The 21,819-nt window shown below is 34.6% G+C and overlaps 1 protein-coding gene across 4 annotated transcripts in view; it reads left to right on the forward strand.

Moving 5' to 3' along the window:
• Positions 1-1,403: 1,403 nt before the first annotated feature.
• Positions 1,404-21,819, forward strand: part of MLH3 (mutL homolog 3) — a 39,065-nt gene continuing 18,649 nt past the window's right edge. For 2 of the 4 annotated variants that reach the window (XM_031952509.1, XM_031952510.1), the window contains exons 1-4: positions 1,404-1,459; positions 2,622-5,958; positions 19,762-19,847; positions 21,678-21,782. In XM_031952509.1, the coding sequence (XP_031808369.1) occupies positions 2,676-5,958; positions 19,762-19,847; positions 21,678-21,782 (3,474 nt within the window). In that variant the 5' untranslated portion in view covers positions 1,404-1,459; positions 2,622-2,675. Of the gene's footprint in view, positions 1,460-2,621; positions 5,959-18,566; positions 18,666-19,761; positions 19,848-21,677; positions 21,783-21,819 lie in introns of those variants that run through there. The other 2 variants (XM_031952512.1, XM_031952511.1) reach the window with 2 other exon arrangements.

A 21,819-nucleotide genomic window follows, 5' to 3' on the forward strand; every position in this document is an offset into this window, starting at 1 on the left:
GGCACCTACATGGTGCAGTAGATAAAGAGTGCTGGACTTGGAATCAGGAAAACTCATCTTCCCAAGTTTAAATCTTGTCAAATACTAGCTGTGTGACTCTGGACCTGTTATTTAACTCTTTGCCTCAGTTCCTCATCTGCAAAATGAGCTGAAGAAGGAAATGAAAAGTATTGCCAAGAAAACACTAAATGGGGTCACATAGAAGCAGGCACAACTGAAACAACTGAACAGCAATATAAAATAGGTGTAAAATGTGATAATTATAAAAATTAAGAGATATACAATGTGACTTTGGAAGAAAGCTCTCTTGATGGCATTTGAGCTACTGTAAGAAAAGGGTGCATTCCAAGTGTTAGGAACAGTTAGTGCAAAAGTACAGATGCCAGAAAATGGTAGGTATTCTATGAAGAGCAGAGACCTCTCGGTCTGATTAATAGTGTGAGAATCAGTGATTGTTAAGATGATGATCCCTGCAATAAAAGCAAGTTTGAAAGAGGAATGTGTTTGGGGGAAAATAGACTGAAAAGTTAAAAAAAAAAATACTAATATAACTCCCTAATTCCAACTGTATTCTATAATTAAGTGAATTTTTGTTTTTTTGTGGGGTGGGGTTAAATGACTTGCCTAGGGTCACACAGCTTATAAATATCAAAGTGTCAGGATTTGAACTCGGGTCCTTCTGACTCCAGGACCTGTGTCTATACTATATGTCTACACTGTATATCTACACCTTCACCTGGTTGCCCCAATTCCCTGAATTTTTTTGCCATTAATGTGAACACTGAAATCGCTGCCGCTACACACTAAAAGGGCCTGGATTTAAGTGTTCGTGCAAAATGACAGGAAAGGAGACGCCATTCTGCCCAGGTGACACTCATATAAACTCAATAAGGGGTGCTGCTGTAGCACTAGCGGCGATTCATGTTCTCATTCAGAACTGCTGAGATTAGTAATATATGAAAAAACACCGTATGAGCTTCTTTATAAAGTAGGTTCCAATGAAAATGAGGCAGGAAAGCAAACTCAAAGTCACTTCACAGGGCTTTTTATTTGCATCCACGTGGGTTGGAACAATCAAGGCCAATAAAGGGATGGAGTGGGCCGATGAAAAGAAATCGGTCCTCCAAAAAGAATAACTTTTAGTTATCCAGTTAGACATCTAATCAGCAAGCGCAGTATTTTTGCCATGATGGGGTGGGGGTGGGGTGGGGAGATTGTCGAAACTGACATAAGCCTGGAAATCTGGCATCACTTATTAGCCTTCCTCTCCCCCTCCCCCACACTTCCTCCGCCTTGGCTTTTGTGAACCCATCACCCCTCCCCAAAAGACTGCATTTTGTTCAAAAACCACAGGGTATGAAAACTACTCCTCCCAGAGATCACAGGGGCTTTCGCGTCCGCTTCCGGTCTCCGTGCGCGCTTTCGTCACTGCGGCGCCCGGTGAAGCTACCCATTCAAGGTGACGGGAGAGCAGGGGAGGGCAAGAAGGAACGATTGCGGGAAGGGATTTTCGTTGGGCGAGCGAGCGTCGACAGATGTCTCCCGGGAGGGGTTGGGAATCTTCCAAATAAGGGTCTCCCGCGAACGTTCAGCCTTCGTTTCCGGCTGGGGTGGGGGTGGGGGGAGGGGGGGAGGGGTGTTTGGGCGGAGTTTCGAGGAAGGGCGGGGCTAAGTAAAAGTGGTTTGTGAATGGCCCCAGCCCCTCAGATCACGCTCCAGAGGGCGTGGCCTCCCCGGGGGGGGGGGGGGGGGGGCGCGTCATCTCTCCGGATTAACAAAGTCACAATTTAGTAGCAACACTGGGATGATACTTTTAAGTTTTTACAAACACAGAGCCTAGAATATATAAATATTATGGGAGTGGTAATGATGCCTCTTACTCTCCCATATAATCAAGCATTTATAGAGCGCTTGCTATTTGCATAATTGTGCTAAGTGATTATTTAATTTGATCCTCAGAACAGCCCTGGGAAGGAGATGTTGTCATCATTTTACAGATGAGGAAATGGAGTCAGACAGGTTAAGTGACTTGCTCAGGGTCCCACAGCCAATAAGTGTCTGACAGATTTGAACTCATGTCTTCCAAACAGTGAGCCTATTACACTACCTATCTGTCCCATCATTCAATATGATATTTTTAAAAGTATCTTTGTTCTCCTTAGTGCATTGAGTTTATTCAGCTATTGTGAAATAACTAGATTTTTCTATTTCTCTATTGTAGTTCACTTTTGGGTTTGAATACTGATATCTACTTTTTTTTTTTGTTTGTTTTTTTGTTTTTTTTTTAAGCTATTTCCCACTTTTTTTTTTTTAATTATAGTAACTTTTTATTGACAGAATCCATGCCTGGGTAATTTTTTTTTTTTACAACATTGATATCTACTTTGTAGCTTATAGGACTTAGAAAGGGGAGAAATGTGTCATGAGGGTTATCATCTCAGACTATTATTAAACAGAAGTTCTTCCAAGATGCAGTATTATATGTTGCCTATTAGCAGTAGAGGAGAATGATATTTGTTTTACATAATATTCACAATGATTTTTGACAAAACAGATAATTTGTAGATACAAACTAAAAAGTTTTTAAATCATAAGAGCCTTAATTTTCTTTGTTTTTGTAGGGAAATATTTCTGATAAGAAGATACTGTAGCTCTTAACTAGTTTTTTACCTGCCATGATCAAGTGTTTATCAGAGGAAGTGCAAGTGAAACTCCGTTCTGGTGTCGCTGTCAGCTCTATCAGCCAATGTGTTGAAGAACTTGCCCTCAATAGCATTGACGCTGAAGCAAAATGTGTGGCTGTGAGAGTAAACATGGAAACTTTCAAAGTTCAGGTTATAGACAATGGATCCGGGATAGAAAGGGATGATGTAGAGAGGGTGGGAAAACAATATTTCACCAGCAAGTGCAAATCTGTACAAGACCTAGAGAACCCAAAGTTTTATGGTTTCAGAGGGGAAGCACTATCAAGTATAGTAAATATGGCCAGTGCTGTGGAAATTGCATCCAAAACAAATAAGACGGTGGAAACTTTTGTGAAACTGTTTCAGAATGGGAAAGCCCTGGAAACCTGTGAAGCTGAGTTGACCAGGCCAAGTTCAGGGACAACAGTCACTATTTTTAACCTATTTTACCAGTTACCAGTAAGGAGGAAATGCATGGATCCAAGATTGGAGTTTGAAAAGGTTAGACAAAGGATTGAAGCACTCTCACTCATGCACCCATCCATATCCTTCTCCTTGAGAAATGATATTTCTGGTTCTATGGTTCTTCAGCTTCCTAAAACCAAAGATACATGCTCTCGATTTTGTCAGATTCATGGCTTGGGTAAGTCGCAAAAGTTAAGAGAAATCAATTTTAAACATAAAGAATTTGAACTAAATGGATATATCAGTTGTGAAGCACATTACAATAAAAATTTGCAATTTTTGTTTGTGAACAAAAGACTGGTTTTAAGGACAAGATTGCATAAACTCATTGACTTTTTATTAAGGAAAGAAAGTATCATTTGTAGACCAAAGGGTGGTCCTGCAAGTAAGCAAATGACTTCAAGCCCTCCTAGGCATCGGTCAAACTCAGAACTTCATGGCATCTATGTAATCAATGTCAAATGCCAATTTTGTGAATATGATGTATGCCTAGATCCAGCAAAAACTCTAATTGAATTTAGGAACTGGGATACTGTCTTGGTTTGTATTCAGGAAGGGATAAAATGTTTTTTAAAACAAGAACACTTATTTATAGAATTGTCAGGTGATGACATTAAAGAATTTAATGAAGACAGTGACTTGACTTTATTCAATGCTATTCTTCAGCCTGCAATCTCTGATGAAAAATGTGTCCAAAACAATTTTCAAGAGGCATATGAAAATATGGATTCATATGAAATATTTAATATGAAATCTAAAACTGTGAAAAGAAAAGCTGTTGTGGAAGATATTTCTTTGAAGACTTTTAGGACTGAAGAAGACATCAAACACATAAAAGACTGCCAAGTGTTGACCAATAGTGACCCAAATGAAATGTGCATTAATGATATGATAGAGTTATCTGAACCTTGTCAAGATAGCACCTACTCAAAACCAAATGTTTTAGTACAACAGGAAGCCAAAATCACAGATTCTGAAAAAAATAATACTAAAAATATTTGTTTAGAACCTGAATGTTCATCAAATCACCATGGAGCCAGTTCAGAAGTGTTAAAGAGTTCTTTTCAAATTCCACATCACCTTGAGGCCAATGGAGAAAATCCATGTCTACAAAAGGAAAAGATCAATGATAATGGAATAGTTGTCAACAGTGTTTGTGAGGGACAACAGAGACTTAAAGATATCCCTGAAATGGCATGCGAACATACACCTTTTGGGAGAATACTATTGGAGACATGTGATACACTTAAAGAAGATGAAGGAACAAAGAAAGAATCTGATTGTAATAGGGGAAAAACAATTTTCAGTTATGGAAAAGTTCAGTTATGCTCCACTGGCTTTATAACTCATGTGATGCAAACCCAACAATCGAAAACATCTGAAATGGACTTTACCTTAAAAAATAATTTTCAACCTGGACCTATTAGTGCCAGGGAAATATTTGGAAACAAAACCCAAAGTTCAGTTGAGACCCCAAACATAGACTTAAATACTAATTTAAGTGAAGAATCTGCTAAATCAGTAAAACAGAATTTTTGCTTACCAAATATAAAAGCTGGGCCAAAAAGCAAAACCATAGGAATCTGTAAAAATGAGGCATTTTTTCTTAAGAAAAGCAGTAAGCAAACACATACAAGTACCTTGTTACCTAATGCTTCCTTAACTTTTCCTTGGAATACACACACTTCAAATAATGGGAAGAACACAGAAAAACTGACTGGTTCTAAACCCTTTCCTCATAAGAAACTAAACTTGTTTTCACAACCAGTGTCTTTAGAAAAGTTTAAGAGACAATATAAGAAGGTCGAGAGTCCTATGCCTACAAGAATTCAGAATATTAGTAATGATTTTGAACTAACTACCAATAATGGTTCCCAAGTTGAACTTGATATTTCTCAGAGAGGGAATAGCCACTTAGACCATTTCAATATTTGTGAAATTCCACCCATAAATAATAGTGAATCCAATGTACGTAACCAACCAGATAATCACATCCCTTCAGAACAATTTCGAATTTCTAAGAAAAAAGAGATATTGGAGCAACAGAATGCCAGTGTGACAGAAAATCCTATAACACTGACTGACTATTCTGAGTTTAACAGAAAACCTTTAAATGTTAATAAGCCATTAGGATCATTAGCATCTAAACTATCCAGAATGAAAGGTCACAACAAAGAAACTGTAATTACTGAAAGTATAGAACATTCTAATGACTCTGGCTCCAGTATGAAAGACAATAGTTTGTGTAGTGTGTTAGCCCAGGATTCTCACGAGTTATCTCATAACATACATAAAATAACAGAAGATAGTATCCACCTTCCAGATTCAGAAACTGCTGTGCAAGATAATACCTGTAACAAAAATACAAATTCAGCTTTTAGAAACCAATCATTATTAATTAGCACAACAGAGGATTATCCAATGAAATATAATGTTCCTTTGATGTTATCCAGAAACACAGCTTTTGAAGTCTGTGAAGTCCCAAATAACCCCCTTTTATCTTCAGAACAGCAGTTGGAAACAGCCAACCCTTCCAGCACAGCTTTAATAAGTCATGTAGACATTTCAACAAATGATCAAACTGCAGCTTGTTTTCAGAAAGAGAATAGTGGGACAAGAATTTCTAAGGATGAAGAGTCTATGGCACAGTCCTTTGATTGGCAAGCACATTTTGATGTGTCTTTGGGTAGAATGGTCTATGTCAACAAAATTACTGGACTAAGCACATTCAGTGCCCCCCAGGAGGAAAATTTGGCCAGTTGTACAAAAGACCTGACAACCATGGCTGTCAGTGTTGGCTTCAGAGATGGTAAGTAGGAAGTTTCTTTTCAAAGCTAATATATTATAAATATTAAATGCCTTGAAAGGAAATACGGTGTTTGAATTATAAAGTAACTACTCTTTGCAAGAGTAAAAGTAATATCTTGCAGATTATAATATTCATCCACAAAAATATTCATTTGGAGAAAAGTGTAATTGTAATGAAGAATAACAGCTCACATCTAAATGATGTTTTAAGGCTTGCAACGTTCTTAATATGTTATTTTATTTGGTCCTCACTAGTGCTATTGTTATTCCCATTTTACAAATGAGGAAATTAAGGCTCAGTGACTTAATCCAGGATCACACAACTGGTAAGTGACTACACTAATTAGATAGCTATTCTAATTTTATGTCCTATAATTTCTGAAAATTCTCTTGTTCAGAAACATTTAAATTAGAACTACTGTCAAATTCTGACTGATGTAGCTCACATACCAGGGACATTATAAATATTTATATTACAACAGAAGTGATGTAAACATAAGAACCCTCATGATTCCTATCAAACCAGGTATTAGCTCCAGTGCCTTTGTAATGGCATTATTTTTAAAAATATTATGTTTATTTATTTTGCTAACTATTTCCCAATACATGGAAAATATTTTAACATTTTTCAAAATTTTGAGTTTCAGATTCTCTTCTGATTCTTCCCTCCTTGAAAAGGCAAGCAATTTGATATTGATTATGCATTTGCAGTTATGCAAAACATTTCCATATTAACCATGTTGCAAAAGAAAGCAAACAAAATAAAATAAAAATAAAATTTACATTTGCTTTTTTTTTTTTTTTTTTTTTTTGGGCTAGGCATTTGGAGTTAAGTGACTTGCCCAGAGTCACATAAGTAGGAAGTGTTAAATATCTGAGGATGGATTTGAACTCAGGTCCTCCTGAATCCAGGGCCAATGCTTTATCTATTGCACCATTTACTGTTCCCAAAATAAAATGTAAAAAAGTATGATTCAATAGTTCATTAGTTTTTTCTTTGAAACTGGGTAGCATTTTTCATTATGCATCCTTCAAAATTGAATTGGATCATTATGTTGATCAGAGTAACTAAATCTTTTACAATTGATTTTCCTTGCAATATTGATTTTATGATTGGTGTACAATGTTCTGGTTCTGTTCTTACATTTGGTATATTTGGTTTATTTGATAAACATTGGTTTATTTCATTGCTTTATCTATCCTCCCTTTTATCACACATACACCATGTGTTCTAAATGGGTTGAATTGCAAAATTTTGTTGAAAAGTATCACCTTGACAAAGCTTCAGCAAGATAAAATGTGGACTTGTTTAATGAACAAACAATGTTTCATTTCAGAAACATTTTGAAATATGAGCAGAAGTAACTTTCTTTTGATAGGCTTTTAGTAAAACTTCCTAGGTCTGAGTCTCCAGCAGGGTTTAGTGGTGTTAAGAGACAGACGCCTTGTGCAAGTGCCTGGTGTTTTCCATCCTCTCTCCTCCTCCTCCTTTACCTCTCCACCATCCCACCATCCTCTCAGTTCAAGTGAAGTGTAAGTGGAGTTAATTTGGCAATTTATAAATTTATAAATTGGGGATGTTTTTGATTTGAAACCTTAAAACTAGACAATCATAATAGATAAAATTTAATTTTAACAAAATTTTGTAATTCAAGCCATTTAGAATACATTTCTTTTATTAATAGGGGTTTCCTCCCTTGCCTCTACCTCACCTGAAGAAAATTCCTTAGTCATTATCAGTTGCTGTTCCCTCTTTAGTTCCTGCAGCTCCTCTGTGCTGAGCTCTTCTCTGTGCTCCTCCACTAACTCTTCAGTATCTTCATCACTGACCATTAGGCCCTTAGACTTGCCCAGAGACACAATCTTCTCCACTGTTGGGCTAGGTTCAGCCTCAAAGCCTTAACAGTCCCTCAGAATTTCACCTTTTGGCCATAGCTTCCTCCAGGCAGAGTTCATGGTCTTGTAAGAGACTGCATGCCAGGCTTTACCTATCAGAGTGACACAGTGAGGATGTTGAAAATGGTCCTTCCAGAACTCTCTTAGAGACAAGTTGGTATGCAAGGCACTTCTGGAAGAGGGCCTTGGTATATAGTTTTTTGAAGTTGGAGAAGATCTGCTGGTCTGTGGACTGAAGCAGAAGAGTTGTTGGAGGCAAGAACTTCATAGTTATAAATGTAAACTCCTCCAGCAAGTTGTCCTCTAAGCCTGAATGGTGAATAGGAATATTATCCATTATTAACAAAGCCTTCTGAGGCAATTCTTTTTCCTGCAAATATGTTATTACACTGGGGTCAAACACTTTATTCATCTATTTGATGAACTGTCTGGTTACCCAGACTTTGCTATTGGCCCTCCCCATTATATTTAATTTGCCTTTTATTGGAATTTTTTTTTTCTTGAAAACTTCAATAGACTAGTAGTGGCTTAAGTTTTAATGCTAGTATTCCCACAAAATAATAGCCTGTCCTTCATTAGCTTATGTCCTGGCAATGCTATCTCTTCTTGAGTGATGTAGGTTCCATTAGGTATTTTCTTCCAAAATTTACCAGATCTTAGAAGATACATGTCATCTTTCCATATAGAAAAAGAGTCTAACCTTATTGAGTCCCTTATGATTTTTCTTTTAAATTTATCTTTTTGTGCTTCTCTTGACTCAAGAGAAGTCAGATTTTCTCTTCAGCTCTGGTTTTTTCATCAGGAATCCTTAAAAGTCCTCTATTTCATTAAATAGATAATTTCCCCTTTAAAAGATTATACTCCATTTTGCTAGTTATTCTTGGTTATGTTGTTAGTTCTTTTGCCTTCTGGAATACCATATTCCAAGTTCTCCACTCTTAATGTGGGAGTGGCTAAATCTGATGTGATCTTGATTGTGGCTTTATGACAATTGAATGGTTTCTTTCTGGCTGCTTGAAGTATTCTCTTTGATCTGAAAGCTCTGGGATTTGACAATAATATTCCTGAGAGTTTTCATTTTGGGATCTCCTTCAGGCACTTGTCAATGGATTCTTTCCATTTTTATTTTACCTTCTCATTCTGGGTTTGGGGGTTTATTTTTCTTGATAATTTCTTGAAATATAATATCTAGGCTGTTTCTTGGATCATGACTTTCAGGTAGTCCAATAATTATTAAATTATTTTTCTTTGATCTATTTTCCAGGTCAGTTATTTTCTCTATGAGATATTTCATGCTTTCTTCTATTTTTTTATTCTTTCAACTTTGTTTTATTGTTTCCTGATGTCTTATGGAGATATTAGCTTCCTCTTGCCCAAGTCTAATTTTTAAAGGATTATTTTCTTCAGAATATCTTTTTTTCCATTCATCCAATTGTTTTTTAAAAGTTCTTTTTTTTTCAGTGAATTTTGGTATCTTTCTTTTTTTCCTATTTGATCAATTCTGTTTTCAAGGTGTTATTTTCTTCAGAATTTTTTTTTTTGACTCTTTTACTAAGCCATTAATTATCTTTTCATAATTTTTTTTGCTTTCATTTCTTTCTTTTTTATAACTGAATTTTATATTTCTATAGATTATACATATACACTAATTTTTTACATATTTTCATATGAGTCATGTTAGGAGAAAAAAAATCAGAGCAAAAGGGAAAAATCACAAAGAAAAAAAAGAAGAAAGAAAAAAAGGTGAAAATTATATTCTTCGGTCTGCATTCAGTTTCCATAGTTCTTCCTCTGGATGTGGATGGAATTTTCCATACAAAATTTATTGGAATTGCCTTGGATCACTGAATTCCTGAGAAAAGCCAAGTGTATTAGAATTGATCTTCACACAATTTTGCTGCTATTGTGTACAACGTACACAATTTCTGTTTGTTTCACTCATCATCTGTTCATGTAAATCTTTCCAGGCTTTTCTAAAATTAGCCTGTTTATCATTTTTTATAGAATATTATTTCATTACCTTCATATACCACAACTTATTTACCCCAACTGATGGGCTTCTATTAATTTTGAAATTCTTTGCCACCACAAAAAGAGTTGCTACAAACATTTTTTGCATATGCAGATTTCCTCCCCCTTCTCTTTTATGATTTCCTTGGAATACAGACCCAGTAATGGCACTGCTGCATCAAATGATATACAGTTTTAGAGCCCTTTGAGAATAGTTCTTTGCTTTCCAGAATGGTCAGATTAGTTCAAAACTCCACCAATAGTACATCATTGTCCTAGTTTTCCATCATTCCCTTCAACATTTATCATTATCTTATTCTGACATCTTAACCAATCTTATAGAAGTGAGGTAGTACCTCAGAGTTGTCTTAATTTGCATTTCTCTAATCAATAGTGATTTAAAACATTTTTATGTGATTATAGATAGCTTTAATTTTTTCATCTAAAATTATTTCTAGTCATATCCTTTGACCGTTTATCAATTGGGTAATGACTTGTATTCTTATAAATTTGAATCAGTTCTCTATATAAAGGAGACCTTTATCAGAAATGCTGCCTATAAAAATTGTTTCCCATATTTCTGCTTCCCTTCTAAACTTGTCTGTATTGGTTTTGTTTCTGCAAAAACTTTTTAATTTAATGTAATAAAAAATACCCATTTTGTATTTCATAATGTTCTATATTTCTTGTTTGATCATAAATTCTTTCTTTCTTCATAGTTCTGACACATAAAACCATCCCTTGCTCTCCTAATTTACTTATAATTCCCCTTTGTATCTAAATCATGTACTCATTTTGAAATTATTTTGGTATAGAGTGTGAAATATAGGATTTTTGGCTAGTTTTTGACATACTATTTTCCAGAGTTTCCAGAAATTTTTGTCAAATAGTGAGTTCTTATCCCACAAGCTGGAGTCTTTGTTTTAAATACCAGATGATTTTGATGGCTGTTGCTTTATAATAGAGTTTTAGGTTTTGTAATGGGCCAGAACTCTGGAGAAGTATACTTAAGACTCAGCATGATTGATTTAGTTCTACAACAAGGTGGTAACTCAGTGGAATTGATAAGACAATGGTTCTCTAGTTTAGCATGGTGATTAATAGTTCTCTAGTTCAGTACATATACTTAGTACTTAATATAGTTCTACAAGATTGACACCTATTCTACAAGATTCACACCTACGATAATGTAATTATAATAGAGTATATAACAGCCAACAAGAATTGGACAAGAGACATTCACTCCATCTCCCACCACTGAGGTGGCTAGCCTGTCCTCCTTCATTTCTCCACTGAAACCAAGTCCCATGTGAAGACCCTCCAGAAAGCTAGCTGAACCCCAAGTAAAGGAGACTGACTGTGCAATATTCATTAGGGAGATTGGTTTATAATTTTATTTCTCTGTTTTGGCTCTTCTTGGTTTGGGTATTTAGCACCATATTTGTATCATAAAAGGAATTCAGCAGGACTCCTTTTTTTGCTATTTTTTCAAATAGTTTAAATAGTATTGGAATTAATTATTCTTTATATGTTTGGTGGAATTCATTTGTAAATCCATCTGGCCCTGAAGATTTTTTTCTTGGGGAATTCATTAATTGCTTGTTCAATTTCTTTTTTAAAAATGGGGTTATTTAAGTATTTTATTTTGTCTTCTATTGATCTGAGCAATTTGTATTTTTGTAAATATTTATCCATTTAAATCGGATTATCAGATTTCTTTGTATGCAGTTGGAGAAAGTAGCTTCTAATTATTGCTTTAATTTCTTCTTCATTGGTAATAGGTAAGTGGGATTAATATGGTAAAGAAAGCAAGTTTTACTGTGTTTTTACATAGTGTGGGGAAGTTGTTAGTTTAGTTTATCCTTTTCATTTTTGATGTTGGTAATTTGATTTTCTTCTTTTTTCTAATCAAATTAACCAAAGAATTATCTAATTTGTTAATTTTTTTTTCCTGAGGCAATTGGGATTAAGTGACTTGCCCAGGGTCACACAGGTAGAAAGTGTTAAATGTCTGAGGCCAGATTTGAACTCAGGTCCTCCTGACTTCAGGACTGGTGCTCAATCACTGCACCACCTAATTTCCCCTTGTTGATTTTTTTTCATAAAATTAACTTTTAGTTTTATTTATTAGTCTTCTTTTAATAATTTTCTTACTTTCAATTTTATTAATCTCTCCTTTGATTTTCAGAATTTCTACTTTGGTATTTAATTGGGAGGTTTTAATTTGTTCTTTTTCTAGCTTTTTTAGTTGCATGCCCAATTCATTGATCTCTTTATGAATTATATCATTTAAGCATTTAGAGATATAACATTTCCTCTAAGAAATGCTTTGGCTGCATCCCATTAGTTTTGGCAAGTTGTCTCATTATTGTCATTCTCTTGGATGGAATTATTGATTGTTCCTATGATTTGTTGTTTGACCCACTCATTTCTTAGAATTAGATTATTTAATTTCCAATTAAGTTTTAATCGATCTTTACCTGGCTCTTTATTGGATATAATTTTTATTATATCATGATTAGAAAAGGAAGCATTTACTATTTCTGCCTTTATGCTTTTAATTGTGAGATTTTTTGGTCACTTTCTGGGTAGGTGACATGTACCCCTGAGAAAAAGATATATTTCTTTCTATCTTCATTCAATTTTTTCTAGAGGTTTGTTGTATCTAAATTTTATAAGATTGTGTTCCAGCCTTTTATCTTTACTTTGTTTATATCTCTGTTTCAAATGTGTTTCTTTTAAACAACATATTGTAGGATTCTTGTTTTTAATCCAATCTGCTATCCACTTCTGTTTTATGGGAAAGTTCATCCCATTCACATTGACAGTTATGAACACCAGCTGTGTAATCCCTCCATCCTATTTTTCTCCCCTATATATACTTTTTCCCCTTCTCTTTCCATGGTGCTCCTGCTCACCAGTGTTTTGTTTCTGATCAACCCCTTCCTCAGTCTGTTCTCCTTTCTATCACCCTTCCTCCTTTTTCTTACTCTTTCTCCTACTGTTTTTGTCCTCCCTTCTGTCCTTTTCCTCCCTTTTCTTTCCCCCTTTCTTCTCCTACTTCCCTATAGGGTAAGATAAATTTCTTCTGCTCTGCTTTACTACTGTTTTATTGAGTAGAAACAGAGGGTTTCTTTCAGTTGCTGATCCATTGTGATTAAGACCCTCCTACTGACTTTTTCAGGCACTAACTGAGCTAGGCTATGCACTCCTTTCATTGTAGTGATACTGACCTTTCTTCAGGTCCTTCCCACCTATGTTGAGCTGGAAAATTGTCTCATTCCATCTCTTCCTAGGCTCTTTTGTTCCACATTCTTTTCAGAGTCTTGGTTTCATATTGTTTTCTAGAGAAACTGGGAATGGTCAAGCAGCTTCCTGGCTTCACTCCACCATCTTAGCTCTACCCCCTGCTTTCATTTCTTTATAATTTTTCCTCTACCACTCTTATTTTATTTAAAAAAAAAACTTTTCAAGGTATTCCAGAAATTCTTTTTGGGCTTATGTGCAATGTTTCTTTCTTTGTAACTATAAAAATAGTTTATATAATGCTTCCAGGTTGACCAAGTACTTTACATACATCATCTCTTTTGATCTTTAGAACAACTCTGTGAAGTACTAATTTCTTTTTTATAGATGAGAAAAATAGAGTAGTTAAGGAACTTCTCCAAGATAAAAATATTTTTACTAAGTGTCTGAGCCATTCTCAGTTTATATCTTGGTCTTTCCTATCACCATAGTAGTATTTTATGATCGGATTCTTGTTTGCTTATTTTTTTTCATCTTATTTCTTGATTTAGAACTTTATATTAATGTTATACTCTATTCCTGGTATGGGGTGAGGAAAGAATAGGACGGTCTGTCCTAAGCTTCAGGCATTTTGTACTGCTGTGTTCATAGTTGACTCTGGGGAATGGGAGTTGGAAGTTTTAAATGCTTCGAAGGTGATGTCATCTAGGGTATAGTGTGGCCACTGCTCTTTTGCTCTTCAGTTTGGCCCTTACTCAGAAAGGATCCTTGATCCCTTGGAATTGCAGTCGATGCTTCTCCTCAGGGCCTCTCCTTCCGTGAGACCAGAAACAATACTTTTCTTCAGTATCCTTGATCCCATGGAACTGGAAGGGATAAATAAAATACCTTGTGATCAAAAGCGTTCCTCTTGGTCTTTGAACTGATTCAAAAGTGAGTATAGTGGAGTTATTAAGCAGCTTGTGGTCTTGTGTCCAGTGCTAGAACAGGATTTCCTGGTAATCTCTTTCTGACCAGTTGCCAGATCCCCAGATCTCTGGCTTGAGAGCTCCCAAAGCTGTTGTCCTACTGTTACCTCCACCTAATCCTACCACTGGTATTTCATGCATGGAGGCTCCAGGTCTTTGACCTTTACCCTCATGCTACAAAACTCTTTTTTGACTTCCTGTGTTGTCTTGGGCTGAAAGAATATTTTATTCTGACCTTTTGTTGATTCTGCCACCCTAGAATTCGTTTTGAGGCATTATTTTAAAATTGTTTTTTGAGATAACAGTGCTTTCTCTACTCCATCATCTTGGCTTCAATCTCTAGAAGTTCAGTGGCATTATTTTTAATGAATTGTAGACCCTATTGTGGCTAGAGGCACCCTGTGGTGGATAATATTATCATTTATCTTTCCTTTAAAAAAAAAATAGCTTTTTATTTTCAGAATACATGCAAAGATAGTTTTTAATATTTACCCTTTTTATTAAAGATTTTTATTTTCAAAACATATGCATAGATAATTTTCAACATTCACTCTTGCAAAACCTTGTGTTCCAAATTTTTTCCCGTTACCCCTTCCCCTAGACAGTAGGCAATCCAATATATGTTAAATATGTGCAATCCTTCTACATATATTTCTACAGTTATTATGCTGCATAAGAAAAATCAGATCAAAAAGGAAAAAAATCAGAAAGAATACAAAATGCAAGCAAAAACAAAAGTGAAAATACCATGTTGTGATCCTTACAGTCTTCTCTCTGGTTGCAGATGGCTCTCTCATCACAAGACTATTGAAACTGGCCTGAATCACCTCATTTCAACATTTACCTTGCAAAACTTTGTGTTTCAAATTTTTCTCCCTCCTTTCCCCCATCCACACCCCCAGACAGCAATTAATCCAATATAGATATTACATATGTATAATTCTTCTATCCATATTTCCACATTTATCATGCTGCATAAGAAAAATTGGGTCAAAAAGGAAAAAATGAGAAAAAAGAAAAAGAAAAAATGAGAAAGAAAACAAAAAGTAAGCAAACAACGACAAAAAATGCGAAAAAGCTATGCTGTTGTCCACATTCAGTCCCCATAGTCCTCTCTCTCTAGGTGTAAATGGCTCTCTCCAGCAAAAGTCTACTGGACTCATACTGAATCACTTCATTGTTAAAAAGAGCCAAATTCATCAGAATTGATCATCACATAATCTTGTTGCTGTATACAATGTTTTCTTAGTTCTCCTCATTTCACTTAGCATCAGTTCATGTAACTCCAGGTCTTCCTGAAATCATTTTACTGATTGTTTCTTACAGAACAATAATATTCCATAACACTCATATACCATAACTTATTCCATCATTCCCCAATTGATGAGCAGTTTCCAGCTCTTTGCCACTGCAAAAAGGGCTGCCACAAACATTTTTATCCATATGGGTCCTTTCCCTTCTTTTAATGATCTTTTTAGGATACAAGCCCACTAGAGACACTGCTGGATCAAAGGGTATGCAGTTTCATAGCTCTTGGGACATAGTTCCCAAATTGCTCTCCAGAATGGCTAGATCAGTTCACAATCAACAATGCATTAGTGTCCCAGTTTTCCCACATCCCCTTCAACATTTATCATTATCTTTTCCTGTCATCTTAGCCAATCTGAGAGGCTAAATTAAGACAACCTTTTTTAATATATCATTTATTTTTTAAAAGATACCTGAATCATCAATACAAAATTAAACTTAAATCGGTCCCTTTCTCTCCTCTCCCAAGAAGAAATTGACTACTTTAAATTAAACGTATAATAAAAATAGTTTATATAATGCTTCCAGGTTGACAAAGTACTTTACATACATCATCTCTTTTGATCTTTAGAACAACTCTGTGAAGTACTAATTTATTTTTTATAGATGAGAAAAATAGAGTAGTTAAGGAACTTCTCCAAGATAAAAATATTTTTACTAAGTGTCTGAAGCAGGTTTCAAATTCATGTCTTGATTTCAAGATCAATGCTCTATCATGGAAACTTTAGTCATATCCTTTTGTTCTTTTAGTGTACATAAGTAAATAAAACTTTATTTCTAGAAGTTGAAGAAATTTGATATTTAAATTATTCAATATAGATATATTTCTATAATAGTCTATCTTTTCATAAACATTTAATAATAATTATACATAACTTCCTTACACATTTGATTGCTATTATTCTGAAAGATTTTAAGGTGCCTCATAGATGACTCTATAAGACAATATAAGGCGAAGCTTAGGACTCTGAGTTCTCAATTTTCAGTTAAGATTAAAAGTGACAGTATTTTGGCAGTACATTTGAGACCCAGATGTTAGGAAATGGTAAAGCAGATTTCCAGCTGGCAGTGACACCAAATTTGCAATGGAAAGATAAATATAAAAACAATATACATATTAAAGGTCTTCTACAAAATACAAATGGATTTTTAATTGTTTTTTTAGGAGGGGTATTGCCATCAGGAGATGCTTAATATTGGATAAGATTGTTAATTTCCAATATATCCCTTAGTATTTTGCTACAGACAACGAATCACTTTTATAGGGAAAATCTTTTCTATTAATAATGTCCTGAGAATATAATCTTACCCTTTGGGATCTATGACCTTTTGAGTACATATAGTTACATGTCCTAATTTATGTAGCATGCTTATTGTGTGATCAAACTCAAACCACTTCATAAATTATGTCAGTATATATTATTGAAATGTATTTGCTTCTGATATGATGCCAAAAAAAGAACTGAAACACAATAAACCATGCAGCAGTTGTTAATAAAGAGGGAAGCTCTTGGCTCTTATAACCAGAGTAAACATCTGCTTCTGTGAAATTAATCTTGATGTTCAAAGCACCTCAACTTACATAACTTTCTAGACCAGTCAACCTTGTAATGAACTTTAGAAGGTCATGTCAATTCATGGATTTCTAATGAAAAATAAAGTTTCTTAAGCACTCAAACAGATTTTCAGGAAGAAATTATTCTGAACAATTTCAACTGACAGGGAAAATTACCCTTTAGAAAAATGTGTGCTTTTTAACCACTGAAAAACTCTACTATAGCAAAGATAAAAGAGATAAAGTAAAATGGGCTGAAAAGGTGAAACATTTACTATAGGAAAGTGAAATTAGAGCAGTAATATTAAGGAATAACACAAAGTCACCAGTTTTGTCAGTTTTTACTTTAAAATGTCTTACTTCTTACCACTTGTACCCCCTTAGTTAAAGGCAATACATCTGAACCATTGCAATATTATTCTAATTGGTTTCTCTATCTTTAATTTTCCATTCATTCTTCATGCCACTACTAGATTAATCTTCCTCAGACATTATATTAATCACTTCAGTCCTTTCCTGAAGAATTATTAACAGTTTTACATTATTGATGGGATAGATTTTGAACTCAAGCTCATGGTAATTTCTATGTTCTCTGAACTCTTTTAGCATTTATTTTATCATTCATCTATTATCTTGCATTTTTAGTTAACTTTTTTCCTTTTTCTTTCTTTATGCATTATACATAAAGTGCCTTCAAAGAGCTCAGACTCTAATGGGAAAGAGGGAGATGGTAGACAATGTACAAACAATTATGTACATCAGTTAGTCAATGTATAGAATTCAATGTCTAGAATATTCAAATATATATTGTACCCCAATTACATTATAAGCCCCTTGAAGGTCAGAATTATATCTCAATTCTTATTATCACCCAAAGAACTGGTCACTTATGTCCTTTTTGACTCTGTGAATATTTACTAATTAATGAATAAGCTTTTATTAATTGTCTAACATAGGCCAGGAAACACTATGATAAATTCTGGGAATACCAAGAAAGACAGAAAATAGGGCTTGCCCTGGAGAGGTAAGAATCCTAAGTGGAGTTGGGGAAAGGGGAAAGGAGAGAGGAAGTGATAACAGACAAATCATCATATACAGTTAATATACTTATTAGTCAATGTATATATAAACCCCAATTTAAATTTAACCAAGGCATTTTTCCATAATAAATACACTTAATAAAATGTACTTTATTCTTTGATGGTCACAAAAGATTCGAGTCTCCTTTATATGTTAATTGAATGAATGGTTAAGAATCTCATCCCTAAATTTTGAAAAATGCTGTGACAACATCAATTAATCAGAAAGTCCTGGATGAACTCCTGTTCTGTGCTCAGCTCTGTGTAATATTTTCCTTGTTCAGATGAACAAAGCGAAACATTAGATTTTATTCTTTAAAATGGATTAGGTTAAGCCATCAAACTTGTCTTCTTCATCAAGGCATCCTGGTTCTTAGATTACATTTTGTCTTGTATCATTTATTCTGTGTGAAAGGATAGTTTGTATTTCTGTTTTATATAATTTAAATTATCATAATCTCCTGTATAAAATTTCTACAAAGGATTTTTTGTTTTGTTTTGTTTTTTGTGTATGGTGGGGTTTCCCCCCCCCCCCCCCAATATTTAGGATTTCAGTACAGGTGCTATCCATTTAGAAGTAAGCTTGTCCTTCCCTTCCTTCGTAGAACTAGAGAAGAAAGGACCATGATAAGACAGGAATACAGAGGTAGAGTCACATTATTGGAATATAGTACCTTGTTACCTAACTCACAAAACAAAGCAAAAATGTGTTAATGTTGCTGAGCAAAGCCAGCTGTGACTGACTTGAACCAGAAATTCCCTAAGGGCCTATTTAAAAGCAGAACTAAGTGTTTCAGTTTATGCATTTTCAATCAGAAATTATTTTTTCAGACTCCAGGGCCAATTACATGGTCTGAGATACCTTGTGATTTGGAAAATTATTCCTCTTTTGATGTCAGAAATTGGATATGCAGCTCATGTTTAATTTAAGCTAAATTCTTATATTAGAAAGAAGCTATAAACTTTGTTTTTATTTTTAATGTTTTTAATAGTATTTTATTTTTCCAAATACATGCAAAGATAGTTTTTTTTTCATTCCTTTTTGTAACAAGTTTATTTTTTATATTTCATGAATTTGTTTCATGAATCATGTTGGGAGAGAAAAATCAGAGCAAAAGGGAAAAACCATGGGAGAGAGAAAAAAAACAGAAGTAAACATAGCATGTGTTGATTTACATTCAGTCTCTTTAGTTCTTTTTGTGGATGCAGATGGCATTTCCTGCCCAAAGTCTTATTGGGATTGCTTTGGACAAAGACAGTTTTCCATATTCACCTTTGAAAAACCTTGTGTTCCAAATTTTTCTCCCTTCTCATTTCCCTCAGACAGGAAGTAATATAATATGGTAAATGTGTAATTCTTCTAAATATATATATTTTAAAAGCAAACAAATATTTTGTTTTTATTTTGTTTTAATTTTCATTGCCTATTTTTTTCTCTCTCCATTTTCAAAATGTTTTACATAAGGGAATGAAACTAATATTTTGATCCCCGTTTTTTCATTTTTCATTTTGTGTTTAGTCTAGAGAAATTACTATAAAGTCAAAAGATACTTCCACCAACCCTTTTAAATATGATCATCGTGAGATCACTTAGGGATACTATTTACACTGAAAAATTGTGGAATATTATAAATATATGTCTGATTTTTAGTTTCTGAGATTAAACCACAAAAAATAGAAGATTGTAATTTGCCTTGCCCCCCAAAACTAACTTTGCTTTTTTTTTTTTCCTTTTATTTAAGATACTGTGGATGAAGCTATTGGTACTGATTGTCTCCAGACTTTGTTTTCAGAGTGGGAAAATCCAGTGTTTGCTCGATATCCAGAGGTGAGTCTTCAAACTTATTCTTTTGCTGATTTTAGAGTTTGAACTTTTATTTAGGCTTGGAGTCAAGACGTAAATGACTGAACTAATTTTCAGACGAATCAGTAATGGAAATTGACAATATTCCTGATATATTTGGAAAATGAAATATCATCTGTGGAGGGAGAAGGCATTAAAATTAATAACATTTTGGCAGTGTTGACAGTATGGGCAAATCTCTTTTGTAACTGAAACTGTCCATACCCTGAAGTGTCATGAGAACTCAGTATAGTCATAGAATGAGAGACGTGGGACTGAAAGAGAATTCAGAGGCATCTCATCCAAAGCCCCAGTTTTATTGATGAGGAAAGAGGTCCACAGAGGCTAAGTCAGTTACTAAGTTGGCTCATTTCAGAAATGAGACTTGCCTTGACTCTAGATTGGTGCATTTTTCCATTATAGGATAATAGTATTGAAATTGATATCATTAACTAAATAGATACATCTTCTAATGATGGAACAGCTTATCATTCCTGTTGGGCACCACATTTTCTCTGAAATGTGTATATTAGCAGAATGTACCTTGTGAGCTACCAAAGTAATCTTCCTAAAGGGGGAATCTGGCCATTTCATTCTCTCCACACATCTTCCCACCCCACCAATCTTTCCAGGGGGTCCTTAGTATTCCAGGATCAAATGTAAAATCTTCTATTTAGCTTTTAAAACCCTTCACAACCAGCACCCTTCTTGTCTTTCCAGTCATTTTACACTTTATTTCACTACATATTCCATGATCCATTGACAATGGCCTTCTTGTTATTCCTTGTGTATGACCCTCCAACTCTTTATACCATGATTTTGTACTGGCTGTTCCTTATTCACTCCTCACCTCTGCCTTCTAGCTTTTCTGGCTTCCTCAAGACTTAGTTTAAGTCTTATCTTCCACAAGAGGCCTTCCCCCTCTTCCCCTCCCCCCACCAATTCTAATATACTGCTGCTTTTTTTTCCCAATAGTATTTTATTTTTCCAAATACATGCAAATATAGTTTTCAGCATCACTTTAGCAAAACCTTGTGTTTCAGATTTTTCTTCTTTTCTTCTTCCTAAGACAGCAAACAATTCGATACAGGTTAAACATGTGGAATTCTGCTAAATATATTTCTATATTTGTTATGCTGCACAAGAAAAATCAGATCAAAAGGGAAAAAACCATTAGAAAGAAAAAACAAACAAACAACAACAAAAAGTGAACATACTTTGATCCACATCCAGTCTCCTTAGCTCTCTCTCTGGTTGCAGATGGCACTTTCTATTACAAGTCTACTGGAATTGCCCACAAGAGACCTTTCACAGGCTACGTTTCATACACACTGTTCCCCTCTGCCCTCCATTGCTAGTACCTTCCCTCTAGAATTAGCTCCCATTACATATATTTAGGTAGGTCTTTGCATGTTCATTAGAATATGACTTCTTGTGGGCAGGAACTGTTATTGCATTTCATTGTATTCTCAGCATTTAGCAAAATGCCTGGTACATAATAAGCACTTAACAAATTCTCATTGGTGATGGTGGTGGTGGTGGTGGTGATGATGATAAGAAGTAGTGGCCTGGTAAATTGATTATTGGCTGTTCAGTAGTTCTTGGCTAAAATTGGTGACAGTATCGTTTTCATCAGAAATTTTCTAAAAGGATTTTACTTAAGACAAGTTTGATTTTTTAAAATTATAATCCATAGGTTCTTTTACATTTCTGCTAATTCTCCATATTCATTCTCATTACCTATAGGTGCCATGGAATTAAATGCTTGGAAGTATGTTGAGATTTCAGGAATGTTGTTTGTGATTTTCTTTATAGGTTGCTCTTGATGTGAGTAATGAACAAGCTGAGAGTCTGACAGTAAAAATCCATAACATTTTGTATCCCTATCGTTTTACCAAAGAGATGGTTCATTCAATGCAGGTAAAAGAAAAATTGAAGCATAATAAAAAGTACATAC

The sequence above is a fragment of the Sarcophilus harrisii genome, chromosome 2 (genome assembly GCF_902635505.1).
Source record: "Sarcophilus harrisii chromosome 2, mSarHar1.11, whole genome shotgun sequence".
Classification (NCBI taxonomy): domain Eukaryota; kingdom Metazoa; phylum Chordata; class Mammalia; order Dasyuromorphia; family Dasyuridae; genus Sarcophilus; species Sarcophilus harrisii.